Below are 27,049 nucleotides of genomic sequence, written 5' to 3'. Positions count from 1 at the left end.
CAGCATTTAGTAGGCCTAGGGTAAGGCTCATTTCCCCAATTAAGGAAATGAAAGAATCCAAGGGGAATTCATAGCATGTTATGCATTTAAAGTGAATGATGCTTAAAAAACAACTTGCATGGTTTTCTGGTCTAGAAAGAGGCAGATAGTGTTTATCAGATCTCATAATTATGGTTGGGAAAAGTCTTGTATACAGGCTTGCAGCTGAGCCACTGCTCATTTACATCAGATCTCATTAACCTGTTTAGCTAAACCTATACCAAGCTGTCAATGCATTAGTCCAGCTGCAAGAGTCTTAATCACATAACTGAACTCCTCTGCTTGACCTTATGCTCAACTTAACTGTGGACCCAACAGTTCAGCTGGCATTAATCCTTGAAAACAGCGATCAATGAGGTCTTTGCCCAACTATATTGAACACTGAAAACTAATGCTTGTTTTGCCTATAACAAATATATTAAATTTGCTGCTCCAAAAGACTATTTAAAAAGCTTTTAAAAAGTTTGTGTTAAGCAAAACACAAGCTTTTTGTGCAAAATAACTAAGAAAAGGTACTTCATTGAGTTATAAGATGTAGCCTGCTCTATTACTTTTTGACTTCTGTTCTGTTTCATGTAGTTATGCTATTATGGCCTCCGGCATTCAGCATAAAGCAGATTCATCTCCTGCATACCAGGCATAAATAGAAACAAGCTTTGCTGCATGAAAGCAGACAAAATGCTAAAACCCCACAAATTATATATTTAAGAGTAAATACTTAAGACTGTGTTTTTTATAAGATTGTATTTTAACTGCCTTATGTTTCTCCAGAAAGCGTAATTGTCCTTTTCATCAAGCCAAACACTGGTTTGAAACACATACATAGAAAACACTGCCCATTGAAGCCTGAAGTTTTAACAATATTGAAGTTTGAGAGTATTAGTTGCTACAACAATGATCAGATCAAGTCTCTTCTACCATCTCAGAAAGAAAAAATGTACTTAGTTACAGTAAGTAGAGATCATATCTACAACATCTGAGTATTCAATAAGAGAGAGCAGATTGCTATAAGCTTATCTATCAGCACAGCCATTAAAAGGTCATAGTTTGTTTTATGTTTAAGGAAAAATACCTGTTAGAATTAATTCAGTTTAAAAAAAACAAAATAAAGTAAGTGCTGAGAAGACAAATCAATATTTGCATTTAGTTCCAGTTCAGTGGTTTACATGAGATAAAACCCTAGTACCAGAGAAGTCAATAAAAGCTGCAAGTGCTTGGCCAACCTTTATCTTAACTTGAAGTTAGTCGCACCTGGATTTGCTCTGTCTAGTATCCTTGAAAACAAGGGAAATTGGATTTAAAAAACTAGTTCCTACCTTCAAAATAAGTTTCACTTCTCAATACATTCTATCTGATCACAGAGCATAAGAGTAGTGTCTACAACAGTTATTTTCATTAATTTTCCTTATCAAGTGTTAAAAATGACAGGTATTCCAAGGCAAGTATTACATTTCCACTTTCTAAAACTGACTGGATGAAAACAGTGAATAAAGTGTTTTCACTAATGCAACTTTTTTTTTTTTTTTTTTTTTTTTTTTTTTTTTTAAGTTGAGCATTAAAACAAACTTTTCTTTCATTTATAAAAACACTTCAATGGCCTGACTGTATCTGTAGTTAACAACTCCACTACACCCTTCTGATCACATCAACAATCACATTTAAAAAATATCCATCCATCTTCTACTTACACTAGGCTAGGATAGGACAGCATACCAATACCTCTTCCACCTCTTCCCTATTAAGAAAGCAGAGCATGACTCAAAAGATCGCTAGTGCAACAACACTAGTTAATGACAGCAAACCAAAGCCATCACTTACACAGGCCAATCCTTGTGTTCAGCACGTCACAACATTAGTTTTTGCACATCAGCTATATTGTTTCCATTGATCAAAGCTAATTAGGAAAAAAATCGTGCAAAGTATTCAGAAATACAAAAACATATCATCAAGCATAACTGGAGTTTAGGAAGCTAATTTCAAGTCCAACCCAGTTCCTATGATAAAGCAACAAAGTCTGAAGAAATCAGACTATTTGAATTTCTCCCAGAAAAGTCAAGACTAATGAGCTCATAGTCGCCAGTGAGTGTATTCTTCTCCAGCAAATACTAGCCAAGCCAAGAAGCTCTTCACAGGAAACAAAGATCTGTACGACCTGCTCAAAGTGATCTCATTTTGAAAGATGAGATTTTGCTCTTCTAGACCCTGCCACAAAAGAGTTTCTATTTTTAATCACAAAAATATGGCAGCTTAAATATGAATTGAAGTTGCATTTGTCAAAATATCAAAACACTTAAAGCTGCATTAAGTCTAAAAATAGCCATCAAAAATAAAGGTGGATAAATGATTTATTTGAAGTATGGGGGAGACAGAAGAAAAATCCATCCACCTCCGGAAATTGTATGAACCACCAGGAACAACACTAACACCTACATACTAAATTTGAAGATGGGTTTAAATACAAGGGAACCACCTTGCAAAAGAGACCACAGCCTGACAGACTGGGAACAAAGAATGAACAGCCCAGTTATCTTCACTTGCCCAAAAATTGTTTAAGATAAAGTATTATCTTTCCCAATAACACAAGTAGGAAGAAAACCTGAGGAGCTGCTAAGATATTCTAGAAGCATAGTCAAATTCAGGAGTTACAAAACACTGATAAGATGAGACTATGGGACAACTTATTTATCTTTTCTATCAATTAACAAAACCCTGTCAAGCCTTTTTATGAGTATATAAATGCATACATAATTCAACTCGTCTTTATACAGAGAAGCTGAAAGTTTGCCAGAGTGAGAACAATTGAGAGCTTCAGCCTGAAAAAAACTGGACCATTCTGAAGGCCATAAATCTTTTGCCAAGATCAATTTTTTTAAACAAGAGACCAAAGCAATCAATAAAACTGACAGTGACCTTAAAGAGCAGTATCAGTACGGCAATGGCTAGTGCAATTCAAACTGTACAAAAATTGTTTATATGCAGAGGAAAAGGAAGGGAAAGGCAACTTTGTAAAAGAAAAAAACAAATCCAGCACAAATTCAATTAGCTTGTTTTTTAAAGAAACCAGGCTAAAACTCATTCCCAGCTTTACCCAAGTTTCATAGAGAAATAAAGACTAATTAAACCATTACCATTCCAAAAAAATTCAACATTAAGGCCTACATAGATGGAAAGTCAAGGAAAGCTCCACAATTATCCATCTTCTTGCTAATCACTACTCACAGCTCCAGAATATCCACAATACATCTCCTGCCCAAGTAACTGATCAAAAAGGGATAGTTAATAACACAGATGAGCAAGAGTTATACTGGATGTTTTAGGAAATGATAAATTAAGAGTAACAGGATTACAGGAAAATAGCCTGGGATGTCTAGTTCCACTGGTATTGTTCACAGAAGAGCCCATATTTACACCTTACTAAAAACTGCAGAATTCTCTTATCTGTAAAGTTGCACTGAGAAGTTCAGATCTTAGGTTTCCTGAGTACACTGTGAAATTTGATAGAATACTTCTCTGCATGTTTGGATGATAAACATATGCACTGAAGTGACAACTATTCACCAGCTAGGGTTTATTTTTAAGGTCTTCTACAAACACATTAAAGCAAATGGAAGATGTTTAAAGTTAACGAAATACATCGTTACACATGGTTTCTACTAAAAGCAGCTATTTCTTCATAGGAATTAAGCTTTAAGCAAGCTGTTTTCTGGACATACCTATGCATCAAAGCTTTGTATTAGACTAAAGCAAATCAAAGCCATGAAAAGATTGAGCTGCTTATTACAGCTGAGCATGCACATATCACATAGGTAATACAAGAAAGGAACTTCTTACCTTCAGGTGCATCTGCATCACATTCTTTAGATACAAATGTCACATTCTTTGGCTGGCCATCAGTTGTCTTATTACTCTGCATTATAAATACAGAAAATTAGTACACTAGTCTACCAGCAATATTCTTTCATACACAATAATAGCCCCTGAAACAAACACATGTCCCAATAAATTATTAATTTTATAAAAAAGGCTTTGACAAACCTCTTACAATATTCAAAAGGATTAAGATTGGTTTTGAACACTACAGGCAGAGTAGGCTGCAAGTGGTACAAGGTGAACGTTTCTAAATAAGCTTTCATTTAGGAAAAATTAATAGCTTGTGCTCTTTTCGAAGACTCATGAAAAATAAAAACTTCACCTCTGAAATTAAACCTTTTAATTGTGCATAAAATGAATTTGGAATTCAACTTTGGTGATGAAGACACCACAGAAGGATTAGGCTTGCATAATGATACCTAATACAGTTTACTTCTGGTCTAAAAGCCAGATGATACTATCTGATATACTTAGAAAGCCAGAGCAGAGGAAGACAAATCATGCTGAAGTGAACTATTGAAAACCCAAATATTTCTGTTTAAATATCTCAAATATTGGGTAAACTGACCCTTTCAGAGAATACATAAATTCTTTATGTACCATACTTACTTTTGAATAATCAGTGAATAATTTTAGCAGAGTCTAATGCAAATCCTTTGTACTACATTGATTTCTCCATACACTAATTCACTTCAAAGGGTCTCAATATCTACTGTACTTACTTTCACCCTCATGATTTCCTAAACAGGAAGCCGTCTGAAAAAAATCAGTAAGGGTCAACACCTTTTCTCCTTTAGCTTGAAGAAACCATGTCCCTTAAAACCTACCAGAAATCAGTACAAGCTGGCACATAAGACTAAATGTTTCTCTGACAACTTAATTGAGAAAGTTTAACAATATTAAGTAAGTAGTACTACACAACGCAAACTACACAAGTATTAAACAAAGCTAAAGTAGTCTGGCACAAAGCTAACACAGAAAAGTAGTAAGTTGGAAGTTATTACTTATATTAAAGGGTTAACTAAAAACTAACAATATTTATGGCAAGACTCAGCAAGAGTTCAGTATCACTTCATCTAGTGAAAAAAATTAAAGAAAAAAAAAATCACACCTTTGCCAGCACAGAATTGTTTTCTACATGCATGGCTTCTACATCTCTTCCAAGGAGTCCCTGAACAGGCCAAAATCTGCTCCGAGTCCAGGGTTGTGATCCTACTATTTGCCCTGTTTTCTTCTCTTAGGATTCTGAATTTCTACCATCTCATACTCACTGTAGCCAAAACTGCCCTTGATCACTTCTTCCTTGTTTTCAGCACCAGGTCCAAGACAGCATCTCCCTATTTCAGCTCCTCAACTGCCTGTGTCAGGAAGTTGTCACCAGTGCACTCCAGAAGCCTCCCAGATCACTTGGGCTCAACTGTGTTGCTTTTCCAGCAGATACCTGGGTGGCTCAAGCCTCCTATGAGGACCAGGGACTGTGAACATGAAGCTACTTAGAGGTATCTTCAGGGATCATCTTCTACTTCTTCCTATCGGGCAGCCTGTAGCAGAGTATCACCCATGCTAACCTGCCCTCTAACCCTAACCCATAGGCACTTAGCTGGCTCGCCCATCCCAAAGCAAAACTCCAGGCATTCCCACTGCACTCTCACATAAAGGTCAACTCTCCCTATGGGCCACGCCAGTCTGTCAATCTTAGAGCCACGGTAGCACCCCAGCCATGGGAGCTATTTCACCATGTCTCTGATCCCAGTGAGAGTGGAAACCTGCAACTGCATGCAAACTTGTAACTCCTCCTTTGTTTCCCCTGCTGCATGCATTCGTATGCAGGCACTTTAGAGGCACCCAAGTTGCACTGATTTCCCAGAAAACGTAGGAGAGCTTTGCCCTTAATGCTGTCATCTCAGCACTTCTGCATTAGCATACATACACTTGAAGTAAAGCCCCTTTTGCCCTGCAGGGCACAGAAAATGACTGGACATGGAAAAGATGCATAAGTGACAGCAGAGATGTGTCTACAGAACAATTCCTCAAAATAATTTACTTGGCATTATGCAGTAGAGCACTCAAGTCTCAGACATTTTTAGTGTGAGTGTTGTCAGAGTAAGACTCTAGTGTTCCAGTTATCACATCCAGTCCAGAGCTGAAAGCAGGATGCCTCAAGGACAAGCAAGAGACAAACCAAAGTACAGTAACTCAGTGTCTGTGCTTCAAGGAGCTGACACGTTTTGGACACTTAAAATAGCAAGCTATCATATAAAGGGTTAGGTTACAGCCTATTACTTATATAATTTCTTCCTGCTTATGTTCAGAATCAAGAACATAAAAAGATCTGTTTGCACACTTGGCCATCTGAGGGATACTTCTTGGCCATCTGAGGGATACTTCTTGGCCATCTGAGGGATACTTCTTGGCCATCTGAGGGATACTTCTTGGCCATCTGAGGGATACTTCTGAATCCCTGCTGATGACAATGGAGACATTCAGTGTCCTGCAGCTTAGCTCCACTCCTCCAAATTGTCTATGTGAAAGCTGAGGAAGGAAAGTGACTGCTGCTGCTCTGGCCCTCAACCAGGGAAAAGTATCTGTGTCACTTAAGACAAATGCTGGCCTTCTAATTTCTGTCTGGGCCAGTCAAGTCTTACAGGTCCACTGGGGAGAAACATCAGCAAGCACTGGTCTGTCTTTCAGATAAATGGAAAAAGACTTGGCCTGATAGAACAGAAATAGCAATTACACTTCAAGTATGGGCAAAGTTACGTTTTTGCTACAAAGCTGAGAAGGCAGCCTGGATGTGGACAGAACTCTTCACCTTTGTGAAAGGCTATAAAGAGACTCAACAGCTGTTTAGCAGATGTTACAAAGGTTGTCTTAAGAGATGAAACCAAGCATTCCTCAGTGTTTGAAGAGCTATGCAAGTTGACTAAAGCCTCAGTTGGTAAGGGCACAGTATCCAAAAGAAACTTTTAAGAGTTTCCTACAGACATCATAGCTGAAGACACTTTTGATTAATTGGGGACACATGCTTTGAACACTCCATTGGTCAAAGAGTTTAATAAAGCAAGTAGCCCAGCTCTAGCCAACGTTAATAGCCTCACAAGAGCTCCATTTTTCTACACATATTCAATTATCAGGAAAAGTCGACAGCACTTCAAAGTTAAAAGGTCTCGTCAAGAGTAACAGTCTCCAAAGGAAACAGTTCAAGATTCAAACAGGATTCTAACCTGCCTAATGCATCACTACAGATTTGGGTTACAAATTAGTTTGACACATTACTAGATTGGGAATTACTGCAGAGCAAAGAAAAGGGGGAAGTGCTCCTTTCACACACTGTCTTCATGAGCCACCAGATTCTGACATACATGTTAATCAGCCTACTCATCCACCACTAAGCTGACTTGGAATATTGCTTATTTATTGCTTGGTTCTATGCAGTGTTACTAGTGGTGTTACTTTAAATGATGAAATTGACTGTGGTGTGTGTGAGCAATGACAGTGTAGACTGTCCAAGCGAACTGGTGCATACAGCTTCCATCATCAGGAAGCTTGCCATATGCCCAAAATGAATTTCACTTGCCCAGTTCCTGCGTATGTTCCTGGCTACTCCTCAGCTCCATAAAAACCAATTCATAACTCTTAAGAACCTCTTCATTGCCAACATCCACAGAAAAATCTGTCGCTCCTCTTGATTCCCAGTCATCTCTCCTCATTTTAAAACACAAAAGTTAAACATCAGTTATCAGGCTAGTCAGACACAGAAAATGTGTCTGATAAAAGGTTTTCAGACAACAGCCTCTCAAATAATCTTTCAGAATGTATTTACTTGGTATGCCAGAAAAGTCCAGAAGTATTTTACCCACATACTCTTTATGCTTCATGTTATCTTAATAAAAAGTCTCTACCCAGGTTACTTTATGCACTTTAAACACAGCTCTCTAAAATGGGACTTAAGAAGCTAAAGACCCAGGATGGCCATCTTAACCACAATGGTTTTGTTTTTTATTCCTTAAAATGAAAAGCTGTAGCTCTACTCAACCATTCCAGCTAACCCTTCCTGCAGTGCTGACCAGGATTGTATTTCAATAGCTGTTTAAATGACATAAGAGCCACCCTTCTACTGTGCTCCATTCTCTTGACCCTTTTCATTACAAACTATTTATCGATGTTCAGATACTATTTGTCATAAACAGCTAACATGCAAGTGTTTAAGCCCCAATCTTTCTGCCCCCCTTTATGGATAAAATGTGTGTATATTAAGTAAAACAAACTGCTAGCTACAGTCGTTATTTGCTTTTCTCTTCATTTTTCCATGTTATCTGCAAGCTTTATCATGAAGGACTCTCTCGGGTCACTGAAGGGCTTAAAGACTAGCTTGGTGGGATCCTTAATGAAATTGTCCTTCCCACCCTTCCACCCACAATGGTTCTGCACTGTAATTAGAGACATACAATCAGTCTACAATATAAAAAAAACCAAAAAACCAACAAACTGCCTTTTGCAGGGACTTGAGCTCACAACTAATTCACATATAGCTATATGGTGTTCTGGGCTACATACAAAGTAATCATGCCAGGAGTTCTATGAAACACACCATAGAAGCAAACCACTTGCCTAAACTGATTTTCAGCTTAGTTTCTTGCTGCTAGTACCCTAATTCTGACAATCTGAGCCAATTTATAGATGCCTAAGCATGTTTATTTTGTATATAGTTATACCTAGCATAAAATCTAATACAAATGCATTAAGCTTCCTAAATACCAAATATTCAAGTCCTCTACACTGATTCTATTATAGTGCTTGGATTGATATCAGGATGACCAGCCTCCCATTACCAGACACAATTTAGATATAAAGACAGCAGAAAAGTAGCATTTATTGAATGCTCCACTTGCTGCAGTGACAATTCTACCACATCCACCCAGCACATTTAAGTTGATCAGGTGGTTCTCCTCTAGCATGTTTATGCTACTTCAACTTCAATTTCTCCTTGTAATCCTTTTGTTCGAAATATTCTGTGTCTACTCTGCTTAAACTGAAAGAATTGATAGTGATAAGTTACACATTTTACTAAATATTTTTGGCTGAAGAAGCTTGGTGAGTGATTGTTTTTTTTTAAAGCAGTGTGTTTTCCTCCCAGAAGCACAGCCTTCTGGAAAACAGAAGTATTCCAAATGCTCAAAGCAGCACCCAGTTATTTCAGTCTCATTTACATCCCTTCTCCCAACCACTCTGGCTCAATTGTTTTGTCTGTAGGATACCAGATCTTGGTAAACAGCTGTCCATAAAACCTCTCAAATGATTATTATGTGTACCTTTGAACTTCCCCATAAATATTCAGGGCTCCACTCAAACTAAGATGAAATACAAGAACTAAAGCCTTCAGGTACAGAAGATGAAAGACTTCAAAAAAAACCATAACATTGAAGTACACAAAAGTGCAATAACAAAAGCAGAGACTAATGTTAACTACTTAATTCTGTAGAAGATTTTATAGAACAAGAACTGCAATGAGTCTCATGAAGTTGGACAGTCCAAAGTGTCTGAAGTGTGATCAATCAGCACATACTCTGCTTCATTCTGATTGTCCTCTACTGTACCAAGTTATCTTTGTCATTTCCCACAAACATGCACATAAAAACTATCAACTGCAGAACAACCACATTGCTTTTAGTCTATAGACAGCCTTACACACTAAAACTAATCCTCATTGCAGTCACTCAGCAACCTAAGAGTGCCAGTACAAAGCTAGCAGCTGTTTTATCAAAAGTAGTAAAGCAATACTCAAAGTTTTACACTGTCTGAAGATTATCTAGGAATTAATTTGTGTTATATATAGTACAACCAGTTTCTGGCTTGTGTATTATCAAAAGACCTACTAGTAGTTAAAATACCTGGCTACAAAGAATCTTCAAAATTGAGAATGGGCCTGGCTTTAAAAGTTGCTGTAAACAGTACACTTTTGATACAGAAAGTAAGATTATTTTTTTTTAAAAGTATTACATCTCACCTGTACCAGGTATTTTTGGCTTCCATACATTACATACTGAGGGGCAAGACTGTAGATCATATAACTTGTATGAAGAACTATCAACAGGAGTATCATACAGAGAAACAAGAGCGCTTGAGGTCGAGTTTTTCCTCTCCTGATTTTATAAAGCTAAAAACCAGAAAACATACAAATATTAACATAATGAAAAAACTCTTTTTTTTCCTGAAGACAGTTAAAATCCTCTTTAATTCAAGTAACAGTTTTAAGTCTACTGACAGAAATGGGAGGCTGCTAAAATTATCCTCTGACAACTTAATTCCAATGAGCCAAAGCAGGTTTTCAGGTGTATTTACCTGAATTTCAAAGCACAGCTATTTAACCAAATTAATTGTTGTTTGTATTAATAACCCAGAACATTTATAAGCATGCAGTTAGTAGCATGATTTAAATGGTGTTGCTTATCAGTGATAACAAGCTGAGCCTTGGTTTTTCAACAAGTTTTGTGCCCTTCAGTCAAGGTGCGGTGTCATCTATCATGGAGGAAGTTACAAGAGAGTATTCCCAGGCTCTGAGAAAATTTGGACACCATATGGTGGCATCTTTTCCACTTAACACTGCAGGGAACGATATAATCCCTTGTTGTTACCCTGTAGACACCACTCCATTCTGTAATTCCCAAAGGCTCAACCTGAGTACCATAGTAGGGTAAAGAAGCTGGCAGCTGAAGGGTAAAAGATGGAAGACCAAAACCAACAGCCCATCTCAACTCATTGCAAGGACTTAAGGTCACCATGCACAATTTTGGGGTGACACCACATGAAAGGGTGACAGTATTAAAGGGAAAGTAAGCACAGAAGCAGGGAAATATTTAACCAAGCATCACAGACACGAATGACATACTGTTGGATACAAAGCTGCTTTTTCAAATACGGTAATATATTAATTTGCATCATATTTAGATATGCCATATCATCACTGTACTGTTCTATCTCTTACCAAGCTACATAAACTTGCTTACCACCTAAAAAGCAAGTCAAGCACTACTGACTGCATGCACGTTTCAGATTTTGACCATAAAATTCATTAATACTTCCAGTATATCAGAATTATATGGCTTTAACTTAGAAAAGTCAGAAGCCAAAGTGCCACTGATTACACACTTGAGTCAGCTGACCGTATTGCTTAAACTAAAACATCAGTTTTGGTCTGATAACTTAGCAAAACCAGAACACCTTTCAAAAGCAGTGAGAATTGTACAACAGGTTTCTAACACTCATTAGACATACAATGCTGTTTGCAACATCCAGTACTTATGAAGCAGTACATAAATAATAGCTATTTATTAAATATATTCATTATCACACATTTGTTAAACATCTTACTGAGTATTATAAGCTAAACTCTTAATTCATATTTACCCTTATCCAGAAGAACCATATACCCATATTTCGAATCCCTGCCATTGAAGTGAAGATGAAGTACATAACAATAGTTGTAATAAGAATATAATCCAGTGGAAAAACCTAAAACAAGAAGAACACAAGCAGTTAAAAAAAAAAAAGAAAATGTTCAAACTAGAAAACAAGCTCTTCCCCCACTTAAATCTAAATAAGCAGTTTCTACTTAAAGCATCTGAGGTAGTAAGAGTTCTTCCCTCTAAATTTTTTACGTAGCTGGCTCCAAATACAGCTAATATGGCTTGCTGCTAATAGAACTTATACAATTTTTCTGGGAAAGCAATAGAGCAGTTTTCTTAATTTAAAACTTGCCTTAATTTTGAAATGTTATACAGTTTTAGGCCAAGAAATACTTAATTCCGTTCTGAGAGTACACTTAAAGTCTGCAGTGGTAACAATCATTTTAGGACTGTACAGGCATTCTATTTGTGAATATTTCCGATTTGCATAGAAATTTGTAAATATAAAAAACAAGTTTTAAATGCATTAATAACAGCTTGAGATAATACTGCTGCTGAACACTACTTTTCTCAGTGAACTGCAAGCTTAGGTGTTCAATAGTTTTAGAAACCATGGGGAAGCAGTGCATTGTGCCAACCCATTACACCAAGAATACGGAAAGAACTCAACTAGGGGAGAGTAAAGCACTAGCTTACATTAAGGCTTTTCTTTTTCTTAGCTTACCTATGACTGATTGCCAAATTTGTACGTGGCCTTGTTCCCTTCCAACCCTACTGAAGTTAACAGATGTTTGTTCTTATGTAGGGTCTGTTTCAAAGACTAATGCTTTACTATAACATACATAACCGCACAGAGCATAGTATATTTTTCAAGTTGCAATAAATATTAAGAAGTGAAAAAGTGCATTTATCTCACTTAAAGGCCATAAACTATCAAGTACACAAACAACTAGAATGTAGCTAGGGCATGGGAGAAAGTCCATGATAACTACAAGTGATGTCATTCTTCATTGCCACTACATTCTCACCAGGTGAAAGTTAGTTTCAAGCACCACCTTCCTCTAACCACTGGCTTCCATCCACCCAAGATTTTCCTATCAGTATCTAATAACTATAAGATTGCTAACAAGGAAGTTGCCTTGCTTTTACAGAATAAACATCTAGACAGTTTTGTTTTAATGAATTACCTGGGGAGAAGCATACTTTGCCTTTTGATAGTTCACCAGAAAACAGAGGGGAACATCCTTACATATGTAGATCACCAATTTTTTACTTACTGTTTGAAGAACAGGTAACAGCATATTCAATGGATTGGTCAGATTAGTTCCTAAAATTATAAATCCCGAGTCGAAACCAGCCGAATGCAGAGCTTTGTCCAAACTGCAGTAATTAAGAAAAACTGGGTAAGTACTACAGCTCTCCCAAAGCTTTGTCTTCAGTTTAATTTAAAAGGGCAGCTCAAAAAAAGCTGAATTAAGCCCAGAGACTAACAGCTTTTTCATATCTATATAGACACATGCTTTGTTTTACCACACTCATTGCACTTGTCCTATGAAAAGGTATATTGATTTCTACATCTCCTTGGCATTTTAGCTTTTCCCTAGTTTGGGTCAGAGAGCTTATTTGCCCTGTCTGAAAAACTAAAAATGCCAACATTTGAGACCTCTGGTTAGTGTCAATCTTCACTGAAATCCACCAGATTTGCAGCTGGCCATATTGCTTTCAACACCATGAAACAATTACAATGTAATACACATCATAATGGATTATACATGTCATTTACTGCAAGAGTTTAAGCACCTGGTACCTAGCCCAAGAAGTACCTACATGCATTAAAATTCATTCAAGCAATCAGAATACTTCTGTAGTCTGAATTAAACTTCCTTAACATATATGCTTAATTTCTCTGCTGAATCAGAACTGTTTTCAGCAGCATACAGTCAATCAAGCTGAACCGTGTCCTTTTTTTCAATCTGTTTTACCACATTTTGCTTACTTTCAATATATACTATTATAATGAGAAATGCTGCTTTAGTTACGGAAACATAGCACAGAAAAGAAGTGGGATGACTCTTGAAGAAAACCACCCCTGATTTTGACATTAGAGCAGCAACTATGTAGTCTAAGTTAAGGAAAATGCTGAAATGTACTTACTTTGACAAGAACAGAGAGACAGTGAAGAGCAGTGCCACTATGATGAAGAATACTCCCCACACAACCTAGAAGTAAAGATTTATTACAATTTAACTGAAAGTGATTGCAGTTGATACAAGTGAAAACTTGTCTAAAGTTTCAATAAAGGACTAATGATCTTGGACCACCTCAGAGCTCACACACACTTGAAACGGCAACTTTTCGGTAAATACTATAGAGAAGTCCCAACAAAAAGTTTACTCTGTCAAACAGGGTTTATGTCAACCATTTGAAAAGTTCATTGTCGAAGATGAAAACCACTTCTTTGCCTTCTGAATACACTAAGCTCAGAATGAAGCGTTAAAAGTACATCACATGCTATAGTACAATACAGAAGTCTACCTGTAAGTCAAAAGTGTCATTAAGAACACAGATGAGATGTTATCTCAAATGAACACAGCATGTAGCAGAAGGTACAACCTGTACTTGCTATACTATATGGAAAACCTTAACTGTATACATGCATCTGGGTTTAATTAAAGGAAATTGGAGTTTGTTTCCCTTTGCCACCATGCCTGCATCCCCACCTTCCAACAGGAGGCAACCTGTGAACAACTTACATGAAACATCTCACATTTCCTGAATGAGAGCTCCCTTCTGTAGCGCTACTCAAACACTCAATCAGCAAATCACTTGGAGGGAGCGATTTAAAACTCAAGTCACCAAGCCCAAATACCAGGTCTACCTTTTTCTTGCTTCTGCCTGCAAGTCATCTCAGTTACTCATCCGTACTGAGTATTTCAAAGCAGTTTTCAAGGTTCAAGTTATAGAAGTCATCAACTTTGCAAACTAATTTGACACAAAGGTTTAAGTCACCTAGAAATTTAACTTTGAAGTGATGTGAAGACTTGAGAACGGATGAGAAAAAATATAAGATGCTTATCTAGGTAAGTGCTACTTAAATACTATTATTTTTAAACACCATCTATCTACAAGTGATTAAAGTAAGATTAAAATAAGATGAGATTACTATGACCACATCACAATCACCAGATAAAGGCCTCTCTTCTGGAAAAGATTCTAAAAGACCTTCCATACCCCTTTAGCTGCACTAGGCAAGTCATTTGCCCCACAATCTTCCTTGGGAGTGCATTCAAGAATTTGAAACCCAAAAAAAGTATAATAGCTGTGGTTATTTAGCCAGCAAGTCATAAGCATAGGTAAGTACAGGTAAAAATTTTTAAGGACGACTATAATGAAATGAAATACTGCTATTGTTTTTAAAATCAGCAATAGTAGGCTTTTTTGTAAGCTTTTGCACACTAATACAGAATTGCCTGAGATACAAAATAAGAACAGAATTTCTTGGCTAATCCAAGGTGGCATATGAAACACTAAACTAAGTTTACCAGGAGTAAACAAAGATTTTGTAGAGCAACCATATCAGCAATTAAGCTGGTTTTGTGCATTCAGATTTTTCATGTTTTAAGGTCTCGATTAAAATAAGCTAACATCTTAAAGAGCTAGACAATTTAGTCCCTGAACAGAGTCAGAGTATGAAAAGTTTGAGTTTATTTTAAACAGGAGGAATTCAGGCAACTTTACAGCAAGTTTAGAGAACTGAAAGTAATATTCTGATACCTGTACATTCCGTTTTCCCCATTTCCTTCTCATTTTTATCTTTGGAGGAAACAGCCACCTTCTTTCAAAGGTGGCTCCATTTCTTTAAGTTCTTCTATGAATGGTCTGAATCCAATAGATTCAGAGAAATAAGGTTGCTCCTTAAGATCTTAATTAAAACACAGGAAAGTGTTTTTATTATGCCTACCAAATACAGCACTTGAGCCAGGGACTTCATTCTCCAAGCTGTCCTCAACAAGAACACCTCCTGTTGTTTTTCCTGGGCTACAAGCTAGTTCAGGAAGTTATTCTCCACTTCTTTGGCAGGTTTTCTCTCTCACAGTCTTTTCTTTGGGGGGGTTAGGGGATGACATACAAAAGGGAGCCCAGATAGCAAACCCATTCAGTTACAGCTCCAACAGGTTCACTGTATTTTCCCAGAAACCATAGTCACAGAATATGCTGGGTTAAGCATGCTGAACTTCACAAAACAATAATGTTTTCAAATTGCTAGGCTTGAGACAACCTAGACAGACTCATTTCCAAATGCTATATGCAGGAACGCAATGCATGGTCTTCCATATGAATGAGGGAGTTACATAGTTTAAATTTTTTTATTAACCTTAAAACTTGGCACACAGCCATCTTGAAAAGGTTAAAAACTTTATTACAGCTGCTCATTAAAGATATTCAGAGTTACAATGGTATTATTGTTCATTAAATTCTCAAGACAAGCTTCCATCTGCAAACTCAAACATAGTATTAGAACATCGCTTATAAAACAGCTCAAATTACATAGGCCTTATTAGGTATAGATTTAGAGACTAATACCAACTATTAACTCACATATTTCCACATATTTAAGTGTATTAAGATTTTACCACTCCACAGCAAACTCCCACTAGGTATTAGCCATACAGGAAACAGATGTTAAAAAACAACTAAGACCAAGAGTCAGAAGCTTGCATTACTTCATTACCTTCTGCCAACTATTGCTGGTAGACAGATATTCATATTTCCTCTGGAATATGTCTGTCTTCTGAAGTGATGCATAACTTTTAGAAGTAGATAAATGGTTGAAAAAGCACTCCTTTTCTCATGTTAACCTCAACTACAGTCCCATTAAATACAAGATTGAAAAGGCTTATATTAAAGACCTTGATTCTACCTTAGTTCTTCCTGTATTTCCACAGTGCTATTAAGACTACTGAACCACAAATGATTTGCAATTAACATGAACCTACGTTTAGACATTTTCAGAGCATCAGCTGACTTAGGCCTTTCACAGAAGGGATCCTCCTCATGTTCTCACCTAGATTTTCCTCCTACCTCAACTGATTACAGACCAATCGACACCTCATTTCTAGCCTATTAACCAGCAGTTGGCCAACAATTAGGAGAACACCAACACTCAGACTAGCAGTTGAGCTTGCAACTTACACAGTCCAGCTGAGCCTTATCAAGTGGTATCAACCTGAATTAAATTAAAACCATGCCTCCAGTTGGGTATCACTTGGTATCTGGGTAAGGGAAAGAGTAAGTATTCCCCCCCTGCACCCCGCCAAAGCCTAAGATAGGCTAGAAAAAAAAAAACAAAAACCCCAAACATTGCAGCAAGAGCTATCTACTCACTGTTGCCTTCTGCTTGTCACCTATAGCAAAGGACAAATCTGTCATCTAGAATCTTATTGGGACACTACTGTACTGTTGTTTACTAGCTTTGAACCAACTAGAATACCTTCAAATATTCTAAAAACACTTAGCCATGAAAATTTACAAGACAATTTTGCTTTGTGTCACAGCATAAATGAGAAGGAATCCAAGCCCCTGAGAACATAAGTACATGTTCAACTTCAGAGCAAAGAAGAGCACTTAATCAAAACCTCTTGTTCTCACAGCAGGACTATTTATCAACAGATGCTGAAAAGCTTTTACCATTAGAACAGGCAAAACCAAAAAGCCTGGGTTTCAGCCAAACAACACAGGAGGAATTTAGTAAGGTCACTACAAAAAATAAGAAGAAAAGAGAAAGCAGCCCTTGATCTTTATTAAGAGAAGTCTAACTTCCAATGCAAGACAAGCTTATTTCCTACTCCCTAGTCCTTTTGAACGCAGGACCTCAAAGCAACCGTACCTCAAGCTATATTACCTCCTCCACTACAACCAGGTTGAACTGCTCCATTGCCAGGCCACTTCCTCACATCGGTCAGCTACAAAACATAGACCCCATACCCACCTGTACTCAATCATTTGCTACAGAACAGGTTTCAGAGCTGCTGCCTTGCACTTACATCACTTCGATCACCTCTACACATCTACTTGGGTGTTCTAATCTACGATCTGTTGTGCAAGCTAATATGCATACAAGTAACTGCAAAAAAACCAGTGAACCATGCTTTTATGCAAGACTCCAGATACTACAAAAACAATGAGTTGAAATAATACCTAGTAATACAACTTACACTGCTGCTCACAATGAGTTCCTTCAGCATCTTAATAGAAAGCCTCTGCACAGGTGAGTAAGGAAGCAGCTAGAGCAGTAGACAGTAAGAACTAGAGTACTTAAAGCTTTGTTTTACATTTGAACATACAGGGTTAAGACATGGTTAAGCAAAAACCAAGACAAAAACGTCAATATAGGCATTTCTCAATAGTAAAAATGTAGGCATACTATTTCTAGGTCATAGTGAAAAGTTAAATTTCATTTCAGTTTAGTAAGTCAGGCGAAATAATTTAGAAATATTCAACTGATTAGTCTATTTTTCCACTGCTACTGCACACAATCAAGTCACAAGCTGATAAGTCTTTTCTGACATTATTCATGTTCTGCTTACACCATTTTCCCTGGTACCTTCCTTCAACTTAAACATTCCCCTGACCCCTGCAACATCCTTGTTTGAGTTACTCGGAGCTCTTTGCCTCCTATCCCTCGTATACTCACCCATCCAATTGTTTCCTACAGCAGTACTCATGTACCAACAGAAAAAGAAACTGTGAATCTGCTTAGGACAGCTATTCCATGAATTTGAACCAACACTGAGGCAACGCAAAAATTTAAAGCAGCAGTCATCCTCTCAGGGGTGGTATTCATTAACAGAGTAAAGAAAACTGGTGGCACATTACTGAACAGGTACACTGACTGAGAGGCAAAGCTGGAACCCTCACGGGGAACACTTACTATTTGTATTGGGTTTACATGGCAAGGTTTTGGTATCAGGGGGGCTGTAGGGGTGTCCTCTCTGAGGAAAGGCCAGAGGCTGCTTTGTGCTAGACAGAGCTGTTTCCAGTTGGCACCAACTGCCCCACTGCTGGCCAAAGCTGACCCAGCAGCAAAGCTTATGGTCCCTCTAGGAAAACATATCTAAGAAAAACACAACAGTGAGAGGAAAGAGTAAGAAATAGCCCTGTAGACACCAAGCTCAGAGAAGGTCAGAGAAAGAGGTGCTGCTCCAGGCAGAGGAGCAGACATCCCCCCCAGCCCTTTAAGAGAGCCGTGCTGGAGCAGATAACCACACTCAGCCCATGGAGGATCCCACACCAGAACAAGCAGATATTTTCTGAAGTAAGTGGCAGCCTGTAGAGATCCCACACGCAGAAGCAGGTTCTTCTGACAGGAACTACAGCCCATGGAGGATACCCATGCTAAAACACCGACAAAGTGTGAGGAGAAAGCAGCAGCAGAGAAGAGATGTTACGGACTGATGGCAACTCTCTATTCCCCATCCCCACTGGGCCACTCCAGAGTCAAGTCTAAAGGAGTGAAGTTGAGCCTGGGAAAGAGTGGGTGGGGGCCAGGAAAGTGTTTTAAATGGTCTTTGTTTTTCACCATTCAAATCAATTTTAATTGGCAATTTTCCTCAACTCTGTTTTGCCCATGACAGTAACTGGTAAATGCTTGCCCTGTCTATCTTGACCCATGCATTTTTCCAACTTATTTCCTCCCCCATCCTGTTGATGTGGAGGGAGAGAGCAGCTGGGTGGGCATTTCGCAGCCAATAAAGTCAACCCACCAGCACTATTGTGACACAATCTACTTCTCAGGAAGTTTTAGGTAACCTGGCAAACATGGGTTAAAAATTATGTAAATGAAGCGAAACACTTGGTACTAAGTTATCACTATGTAAACTTTGGACATGAAATATTCACACACCTTACTTGTCACATTGCCAGCATCCCCATCCCTAATGTAGAAGATGCAGCTGTGAGTGCAGGAAGAAAGCCCGTCAGTTTAGCCACACCACTTTGTGGCAAGTAGACTGACTCCTGACAGCACCTACAGTCTGCACTAATACTCTGCCAGCATGGCTGTTATCCAAGCAACTGCCTACAGCTTCCCCTCTCTCAGCTCTCTCCAGAGAAGTGGCAGGGGAATCAAAAGCACATTAAAAAAAAAAAAAAAAAAAAAAAAAAAAAAGAAGAGGAATACCCTAGCCCTCCATCCTCAAGACAGCATTAACTGTACCTATGCTTCTCTGAAGGCCTTCAGCAGCACATCTATACAAAGTCCTCATTATTCTTAAGATTAGATAGGAGAACAGTTTATCTCTCTCTTGCTAGCTAGCGTTCAAGTATACCACCCTCTATTTATCAAGAGAACAGTGTTCTCTTTATAGTAGCCTCCATATACTTGGACTGATGTCAATGCCTTTAAGTCCCTGCTTAAGCTAAGCCACATGAGCATGCTCTGTTCACACAGATCTCAATGTTCAAAACAGAGCACTTAATTTTCTTACATTACTCACCTTAGGCATCTCTTCAGTTGGTAAACAACTGTTTTGAGGTACCCCATGAAAAAACAGTGCAATACTCCCACCTTACCATTGCTGAATACACTTCCATGTTTCACAACCTATAGTCTTGTTCATATATTGAGCATATATAATTATGTGCTCTGAAGGGTTTTTTTTTTCCCTAAACAGTTTTTATACCTATCCCTAGAGCATACCACATTTCTCTTGCTGCTGAGAGTATCAGATGAAAGTGTGAGAAACCATAATAATGGAAGGAAAAGCAGTAGATTGTCTATCTACAGGAAATGTAACATTTTGTAGAAAGAAATTAGACTAGTGTGACATTACTTGACAATCCCATGCTGACCATTACTCATTTCCTTGAGATCTTCCACGTCTTGCTTTTGACTAAATTGAAAAATTAAGAGCTTCATCTTTGAGTAAAACAGTTGTTCTCAAAATTTACTTTAATCCATGTCAAAGAAAGCTTACTCTTCAGAAAAAAAAAGTTTTGGTTTTGTTTAACAAACAGATCACATGCTAATAGATATTTAGCAATAACAAAATAATTAAAGCAAGAATATAGGTGGATATTATGCAAAGACAGTATTATTATGGAAGTCTGAATGTAGACACTAAGTTAACACTGTAAAAGACCTCCAAGACTAAGTGCTATTCCTGAACACATATTCTGTTCTATCAGTCCCAGTAAGTCTGCAACTCGGATAAACCTGACCATCCCAAACACAAAGCAGAAATAGCATTCACCATATCTAGTACTCACCTCACAACAAATGGCATTTCTCTTGAAGTCTGAGAAATGGCCATTCCTGAACAATAATATACAAGTTACACTAAAGATAAAAGTATTGTAAAGCAATAAGCAAAGCTCGAAGATGTCTGCTGCACTTCTACATTGATCAGAAATATTACATATGAATACTAAAAGATTTCTTCCTCTTCATGAAAGCCACTAATTGAATGATTGACAGGTTATATACATGCAAAGACAATTCAAATGTTATTAAAATAACAGTAAAACAGTCCTGCAAGAGTTAAGATATTATTAAGTGATGAACATTATTACTTTCATAGGACAGCTCAAGGAAAAGTCGAAGTAAACAAATTTTGTAACACACTTTATAGTACAACCCTATTCCAAGTGAAAAATCTGTCAGGAAAAATTATCCACCTGCAACTCCCTTTTAGTCTGTGATTCTTCAGTCAACAATTCACAGTGACTATCACAGTTACTGAGAAAATAAATAGCATTCAAACCACAAGAACAAACAGAGACTGGAATACCATGCTGACCATGAGTGATAATCTGTAAGTAACTAATGATATTGTACACTATCCTAAGAGAAGACGATGACCTGTTAAAACCCTACAGACAATAGATATGGCCAGTGCATTTCCCAAATTTAAGGTTAATGCGAAAAGTTAAAAGAAACTACACAAGCTATTTTGAATCAAAGGAAGAGTCCAAACTGTTAAAGCGAACAGTTAGGGATATTTGTCCTTTCAATAAAAGGACTAGGTCTAGATTTCTAATGTACCATAGAAAGATAACTCCACTAAGAATTTCGCACTGAAAGCTTCTGTTCAACTGCAATTTTAGCCCATTTCCATTCGTACTCAGCATTAACAGTAGCAATGACATTAGAGGAAATTGCTTATAGCCCCCCCCCCTCAGCTTTTTGAAGTGCAGCCTACAGTTTCAAGTAACACTAAAATTTCTTCCTACATCTAGTTGGCAAAAAAATACTTTATACAGCAATACTGTTCCATAAAAGCACTGGATTTTAAAACCAGTTATCTTCTGAAATCAAAGTCCTAAGATCAAAAAGAGACCAAGATCAAAGCTTTGCCCCAGTAATAGTCTCCTTTGCACTGGTTAAGTATCAAGATGTAAGTTCTATACAGCTAGCTTACTACTGACCAAGTAATTACTTGGCAAGATGCTCATTCCAAATGCATATGTTCTCAAAATATCTCTCATTTCTGCTGGCTACAAGTAATTTAGATTAACCTGAGCTACCTGACAGCTATAGAGTTCTTCCTTCTCCTCATTTTCACATGCCTGAGAAAAGACAAGATACTCAGATTTTCTACAGCAGTGGCACTATAGTAGATAAGCTAGGACTTGCTCCTTTTCAATCTTAAATCATATTTTAGACAAAGTAAAAGGTTTTCCAAGAGCTCAGAGCTTGCTATAGGGCTGTCATTCTGTAGTATAATAGTCATCAAAAACATAAGCAGTTGATATTCAGGTTAGTAATTGATAAACTTGACCTATAATTTATATGGGAAGAAGAAAGCTGGAAGTTACTGCAATTTAAGTCTCAAAAAGCGAGACAAAGTTTTACCTTCAGAGGTCGGATAGCTTCACAGAACTTCGTCCACCAGCTTTTCTCAATAGACTCCAGATGCCTCTCTCTTCTTCGAAGTGTCCTTAGTCTCTCTTCCAGTTGTTGTACAGTCCGTCTATCCCTTGATGACAGAGGCCGACCATCTCTGCACTGGTTACCAAAAAAATAGTGCAAGAGATAAAGGAACATTGAATCAAGAAAATAGACTTGACACCTAGTTTAATGAGCTACAACAACTCTAACAACTTTGTAGTAAATAATTCACACTGTTTCTACGCATCGCAAAAGTACCAAGTACAAAAGTCACAAGCTGCAACAAGAGGAATTCCTATTAGGTGGTAGAAAATGCTCTTCACAATGAGGATGTTCAAAAATTTTAACAGGGTGAGCAGTGTCCATGGCTAGAAACACTTAAAATGCCCAGATGTGATCTGAATAGCCTGATCTAACCTGAGAGGGGTCCTTGCTTTGTGTAGAGGGTTGAACTTGACACCTTTCAGGGGTCCCTCCCAAGCAAATTCCATGACTAAACCAATATATGAAGCTTGGCATCTGTATTCTCTCCAGCATTCCACTACAGATACTCAGCTACGTTCCTGTACTTGCTGTTCCAAAAATTAATCTTATAAAAATCCAAACAAGAAGCACCATTACCCCAAAAATTACTTGAGTGTACCAGATAATTGTTTGTTTGATGATTATGTTTAAGAATGTACTTAAATTCTGAGCCTCTAAATACTGAGCAGGCGCCATTGCACTCTTGTAAATCGAGTAGCAGATCCTTAAATCTCAGTTATATGCTAATAAGCAAAAGCAACAAAATGGGCATTAGGTAGCTGAACCAAAATTGTTTCCAACATTGACGTTACTGTACAACAAACTGATCCTTAAATAAAAAAGATTCTTATAGTTTTTGTACATCTCCTACTAAATATTTTTAAATTTTGAAGTTCCCTATTCAGTTTCCTTCCCCTCTTATTTTAAAAGAGCCCTCCTGTAAATAGTGAAACACTTGACACCCAGTGAAGTTAATCTATTTTAGATATATTTCTCAAAGGTTACAAGACTACGACCACATTCTAGGCACATGTAACACTTAAATTGGAGATCACAATGCACTTTTAACAGGAACACATTCTCCATACCCTGTATAGCACCTCAGTGACTTGAAAAGACTTTTTGAAAACAGTCCAAGCTCCCAAGTTGCAAGTCCAATCTTCGATTACTTAAGACTAATGAAATAAAGCTACCAGGTGTACTAATAGCAGAAGGCCATCCTACATCCTGAATCTTTTCATTAGATTAAGTAGCATACTTTCATGCTTCTAGTTTTCACTGTACATTACTCAGTAACACTCATTTTTTTCATGACTTCATGCAAACATAACTGAAGATTTCAATTACAGACTGAGGCAGAATCCTGATAATAATCCATAAGCCAAGGAAAATTAGTTTATACTAATGGTCACATTAAAATATATATGTAACAAAGACTTGCTACTTTTTGATCCTATTTGTTTGCTAGATTGAACAATAAGTCCAGTTGCTTCCAAACTCTCATAATCCAACATAGTCTTCTGTAGTAATGCTCCATTTTTCAGAGGTTTCTCATTCTTTCTTATATTGATTTCAGTAATAGAGATGCCTTTGTTGTAGTAGTAGTCTGTAGAAAACCAAAACTTTACAATTTAAACCGGGGAGACTACTACTAAGGTTTCATTATGCAACAAGGTTTCTAGAACACTGAAGGTGCCCACACTGTGTAGAGGCAGTCAAGTACCAAGAGAAGACTGTTGGAACTGTTTCAACACTGCTGAGGTCTACTATCGCAAAGCACACGACAGCCCAGATGGACTGCCAGGATTAAAGTGATGCATTTTAATGCCCTCTCTGCCCACTCAGGGTTGTGAAAACACTGGTCAAACCATTGTCTGCAACAGGTTGGGAAAAGGGTGGGAGATTTCCCCTAGCATCCTGTATGTAAAGGAGAAATCTTATCCTCCTTCAGCTTGCGCTGCTCTTAGGTTTTTAGGTGTCCTGCTTCCGTCAGGCACAGTGTTTCAGTGAGCTGCAAAGCCATCATGGGTTTACAAACGGTGTTACCATCCTAGGGGTGTTTAGGATTCAGAACAGAGTTCCATATGTACGCTTTTCATAAAGAACTGATTTATAACAGCAAGGTACATTAACTGGGAAGCAAGAATATCTGGGACTTATTTATTCATAAAGATGATTAATAGTTTGATGAATCTAACTCATGACAGCTCCATGTGGCAAGTATCCAGTGCTGATAACAACATTGAGTAAGTATCAACAAATTGGATGCCATATCTGGTAGCAGACTAGGTTATTAGTGAGGTTAATATTCTTACCTTCTACAAAGTATCTCTTCCATATATCTAAGCAGGACTGGAGAAGTTTGAGTTTAGCTCACCAACACCATTATTAGCTAGACAGAAGTAACTACTGCTGCAGGACTGAAAGAAAACCTAATTGCTGCTACAGAAGTGACCACATTTGTTTCCAAATAACTGCAAGCTAGTCACTTCTGACTTACTATTCTTTCTGGAACAAAAACTTTCTACAGCATGACCATAAACTAGTAAGCAAGCAAGAAAAAAAAAAATCATTAAGAAAGTGAGAACAATGAAGACCATACCTTTGATTTAATCCTTAATAAGTGTTGCTCCACTTCTTCAATATCTTCAGTGTTCTCTAAACGTTCATAAGCTGCGCTGGTAGTTCCTTTTATCAAGTTTAGAGGCAAAGCTGACATACCGTAAGCCTAAAATAAGAAAGAAACATACATACTCAAATTCTCTGCCATACGTTTTGATCTGACAAGGCTGCTGTATGTTGAAGCTATAAGGTATCACTGCTGGGTTTTTTTTCCCACCCTCCTTCTAGAGACTTGTACCAAGGCAATCAATTCTTTTCCTTTTTGAAGCAAAACATGACAAACATGCTATGCAGATTCCAGCATCCCACATTGTTCCAATGGTACTTAGCATCTCACAGTCACTGAGACAACAGCATGCGTTAAGATTTCATATAAGCATAGCCCACTGAAGATTTATCAAACTAGCTCTGGGGTTTTTGTCAAATCATTTCGCTTGCGAAAACCTTAACTTTCCCACCTTAGATCAAAAACAAAACATCATGTAATACAGGAATCTCTAGATATTGAACTTAAATAGTTTTAGACGCAAAGCATACCCAATTTCTTTGTAGCCAGTAGTCTTCAACTTACTTTTAAAATGAAATTATGTAGAAAGTATTTGAATTACTAAAAAAATTCTGCAGTAAAAAGACACAGCAGAAGCTAGGTGAGCACCTAAACTCAGTTGCATTCCAAGACTGCTTAGATACCCATTCACATTCGTAAGTTTTGTTGGCATTTACTCCTAGTTATAAGTCCTATACCATTCAAAGGGTTTGTCAGGTTCTATGTCAACATTACGCCCAGATTTTTCCAATGCTAAGTCTGTAATCTTTCCACTACCATAAGAAAAAACAAGAAAATGCCACTATTTCTTCCCTGCTACCTTATGAGTCTTATAGATCTAGGCCAAGGTCAGAAGTTTCTCCAAGCAGTTTAGAGACATTAGCCATAGGCTTTTTTTGGTTTTCTGTGGGTGGGAGGCTGTTGGTGATAGGTTATTCTCAGTGCAGAGCTCAGCAGGAACATTACTCTTCTCTTAATCACAATGAACACAGGCAGTTTTACTAGAGTGCTTGATATCTGTACATTTGCTAACTTCAGAAATGAGCAGTTTTCTAGATTTTCACAGGAACATCACTCCCTCCTTCAAGCACAGCTTTACATTTAATACTGAGAATAGATTTAACACAAATGCTAATGTGTAATATATGTCACCATACATGCTCTCAGATCACATGAGCTTTCTGTACAGAAGACTTGATTTGACCTGCTTAAGAACCTACTTAGACATACTAATGTCTCACACATTATACTCAAAGCAAGCCACTGTCCATTTTTTCTGGTGTATTTTTCAACATGCCATATACCTTGCCACCAACACCCATTTCTAAGCCCCTGTAACAAAGGGGTCTTATTTACTATTATTGTAGCTCAAAACCACATTAACTATTTAAATTAATAGTAATTTCAATATAAATAGCTGACACTGAGCCCACAGACTTCAGTTTCACTCTCGAGTGACAATACTCCATGATTTCAAGAAACATTCCTCCAAGTATTATTCCTCCAAGTATTAGGCTACAAAAGCACAAAACACAAGTTTAGCAGTCTGACAGCCTTGTTCACTTACTGTGGAATTAGGTGTCTTATATTCAGAGTAACAATTACCAGTAAATTCTTGGAACAGTGTCAGTTAAGTTCAACAAGCAGACAGCATGTATGTCTCTCAACAGGCTTCAGTCCCAAGGAAACAGTGGTACCTGTTAAATCACTTCAAAGCATTTAAGTAAGGGTAGGAGAAAAGTATTTTCCTTCAAATTTTTCTTGAAGTATATATTAGCAAAGAACACATTCAGCTAGATCTTTGACAACCTGTACTACATGACTTTCTTCGTGTAGCTAAAGTATTAGAACTGGTTTTACCATAGACTCCTAGAGAATAAAGGTAGGCTATTAGATATCTGCTCAGCATTTCAGGACTTCACAGCTGACATAGCCTCATATGTCACCCAAATATACAGCCAGAAAAAAAAAAAAAAAAGAGTATTTGCAGCACTGTTTACAGACTGTTTCAAATAAAGTTAAACTCTTTTTTTAGCTACAAAAAGTAACTGATAATTTCAGTCCCTGTCTTAGAGCTTTTCGTTGTAAAAGCTATACAAGGAAAAGATACCTCTTATTACAGGCTAATGATGGCAATGAAATTTCATGCTTTCC

At 37.6% G+C, this 27,049-nt stretch overlaps 1 protein-coding gene across 1 annotated transcript in view; it reads right to left on the bottom strand.

Moving 5' to 3' along the window:
- LMBRD1 (LMBR1 domain containing 1) overlaps positions 1-27,049 on the bottom strand; it is an 83,869-nt gene that overhangs the window by 12,697 nt on the left and 44,123 nt on the right. Inside the window, exons 8-14 of the mRNA XM_030007474.2 lie at positions 24,830-24,955; positions 22,168-22,320; positions 13,470-13,534; positions 12,593-12,695; positions 11,317-11,421; positions 9,917-10,066; positions 3,871-3,946 (exon numbers count right to left, since the gene is read on the bottom strand). Coding sequence (XP_029863334.2) covers positions 3,871-3,946; positions 9,917-10,066; positions 11,317-11,421; positions 12,593-12,695; positions 13,470-13,534; positions 22,168-22,320; positions 24,830-24,955 — 778 coding nt within the window. The remainder of the gene's footprint in view (positions 1-3,870; positions 3,947-9,916; positions 10,067-11,316; positions 11,422-12,592; positions 12,696-13,469; positions 13,535-22,167; positions 22,321-24,829; positions 24,956-27,049) is intronic.

Source organism: Aquila chrysaetos, chromosome 2 (assembly GCF_900496995.4).
Source record: "Aquila chrysaetos chrysaetos chromosome 2, bAquChr1.4, whole genome shotgun sequence".
Classification (NCBI taxonomy): Eukaryota; Metazoa; Chordata; class Aves; order Accipitriformes; family Accipitridae; genus Aquila; species Aquila chrysaetos.
Note: the sequence above shows the minus strand (reverse complement) of the source record. Positions and strands in the feature narration are given on the sequence as shown.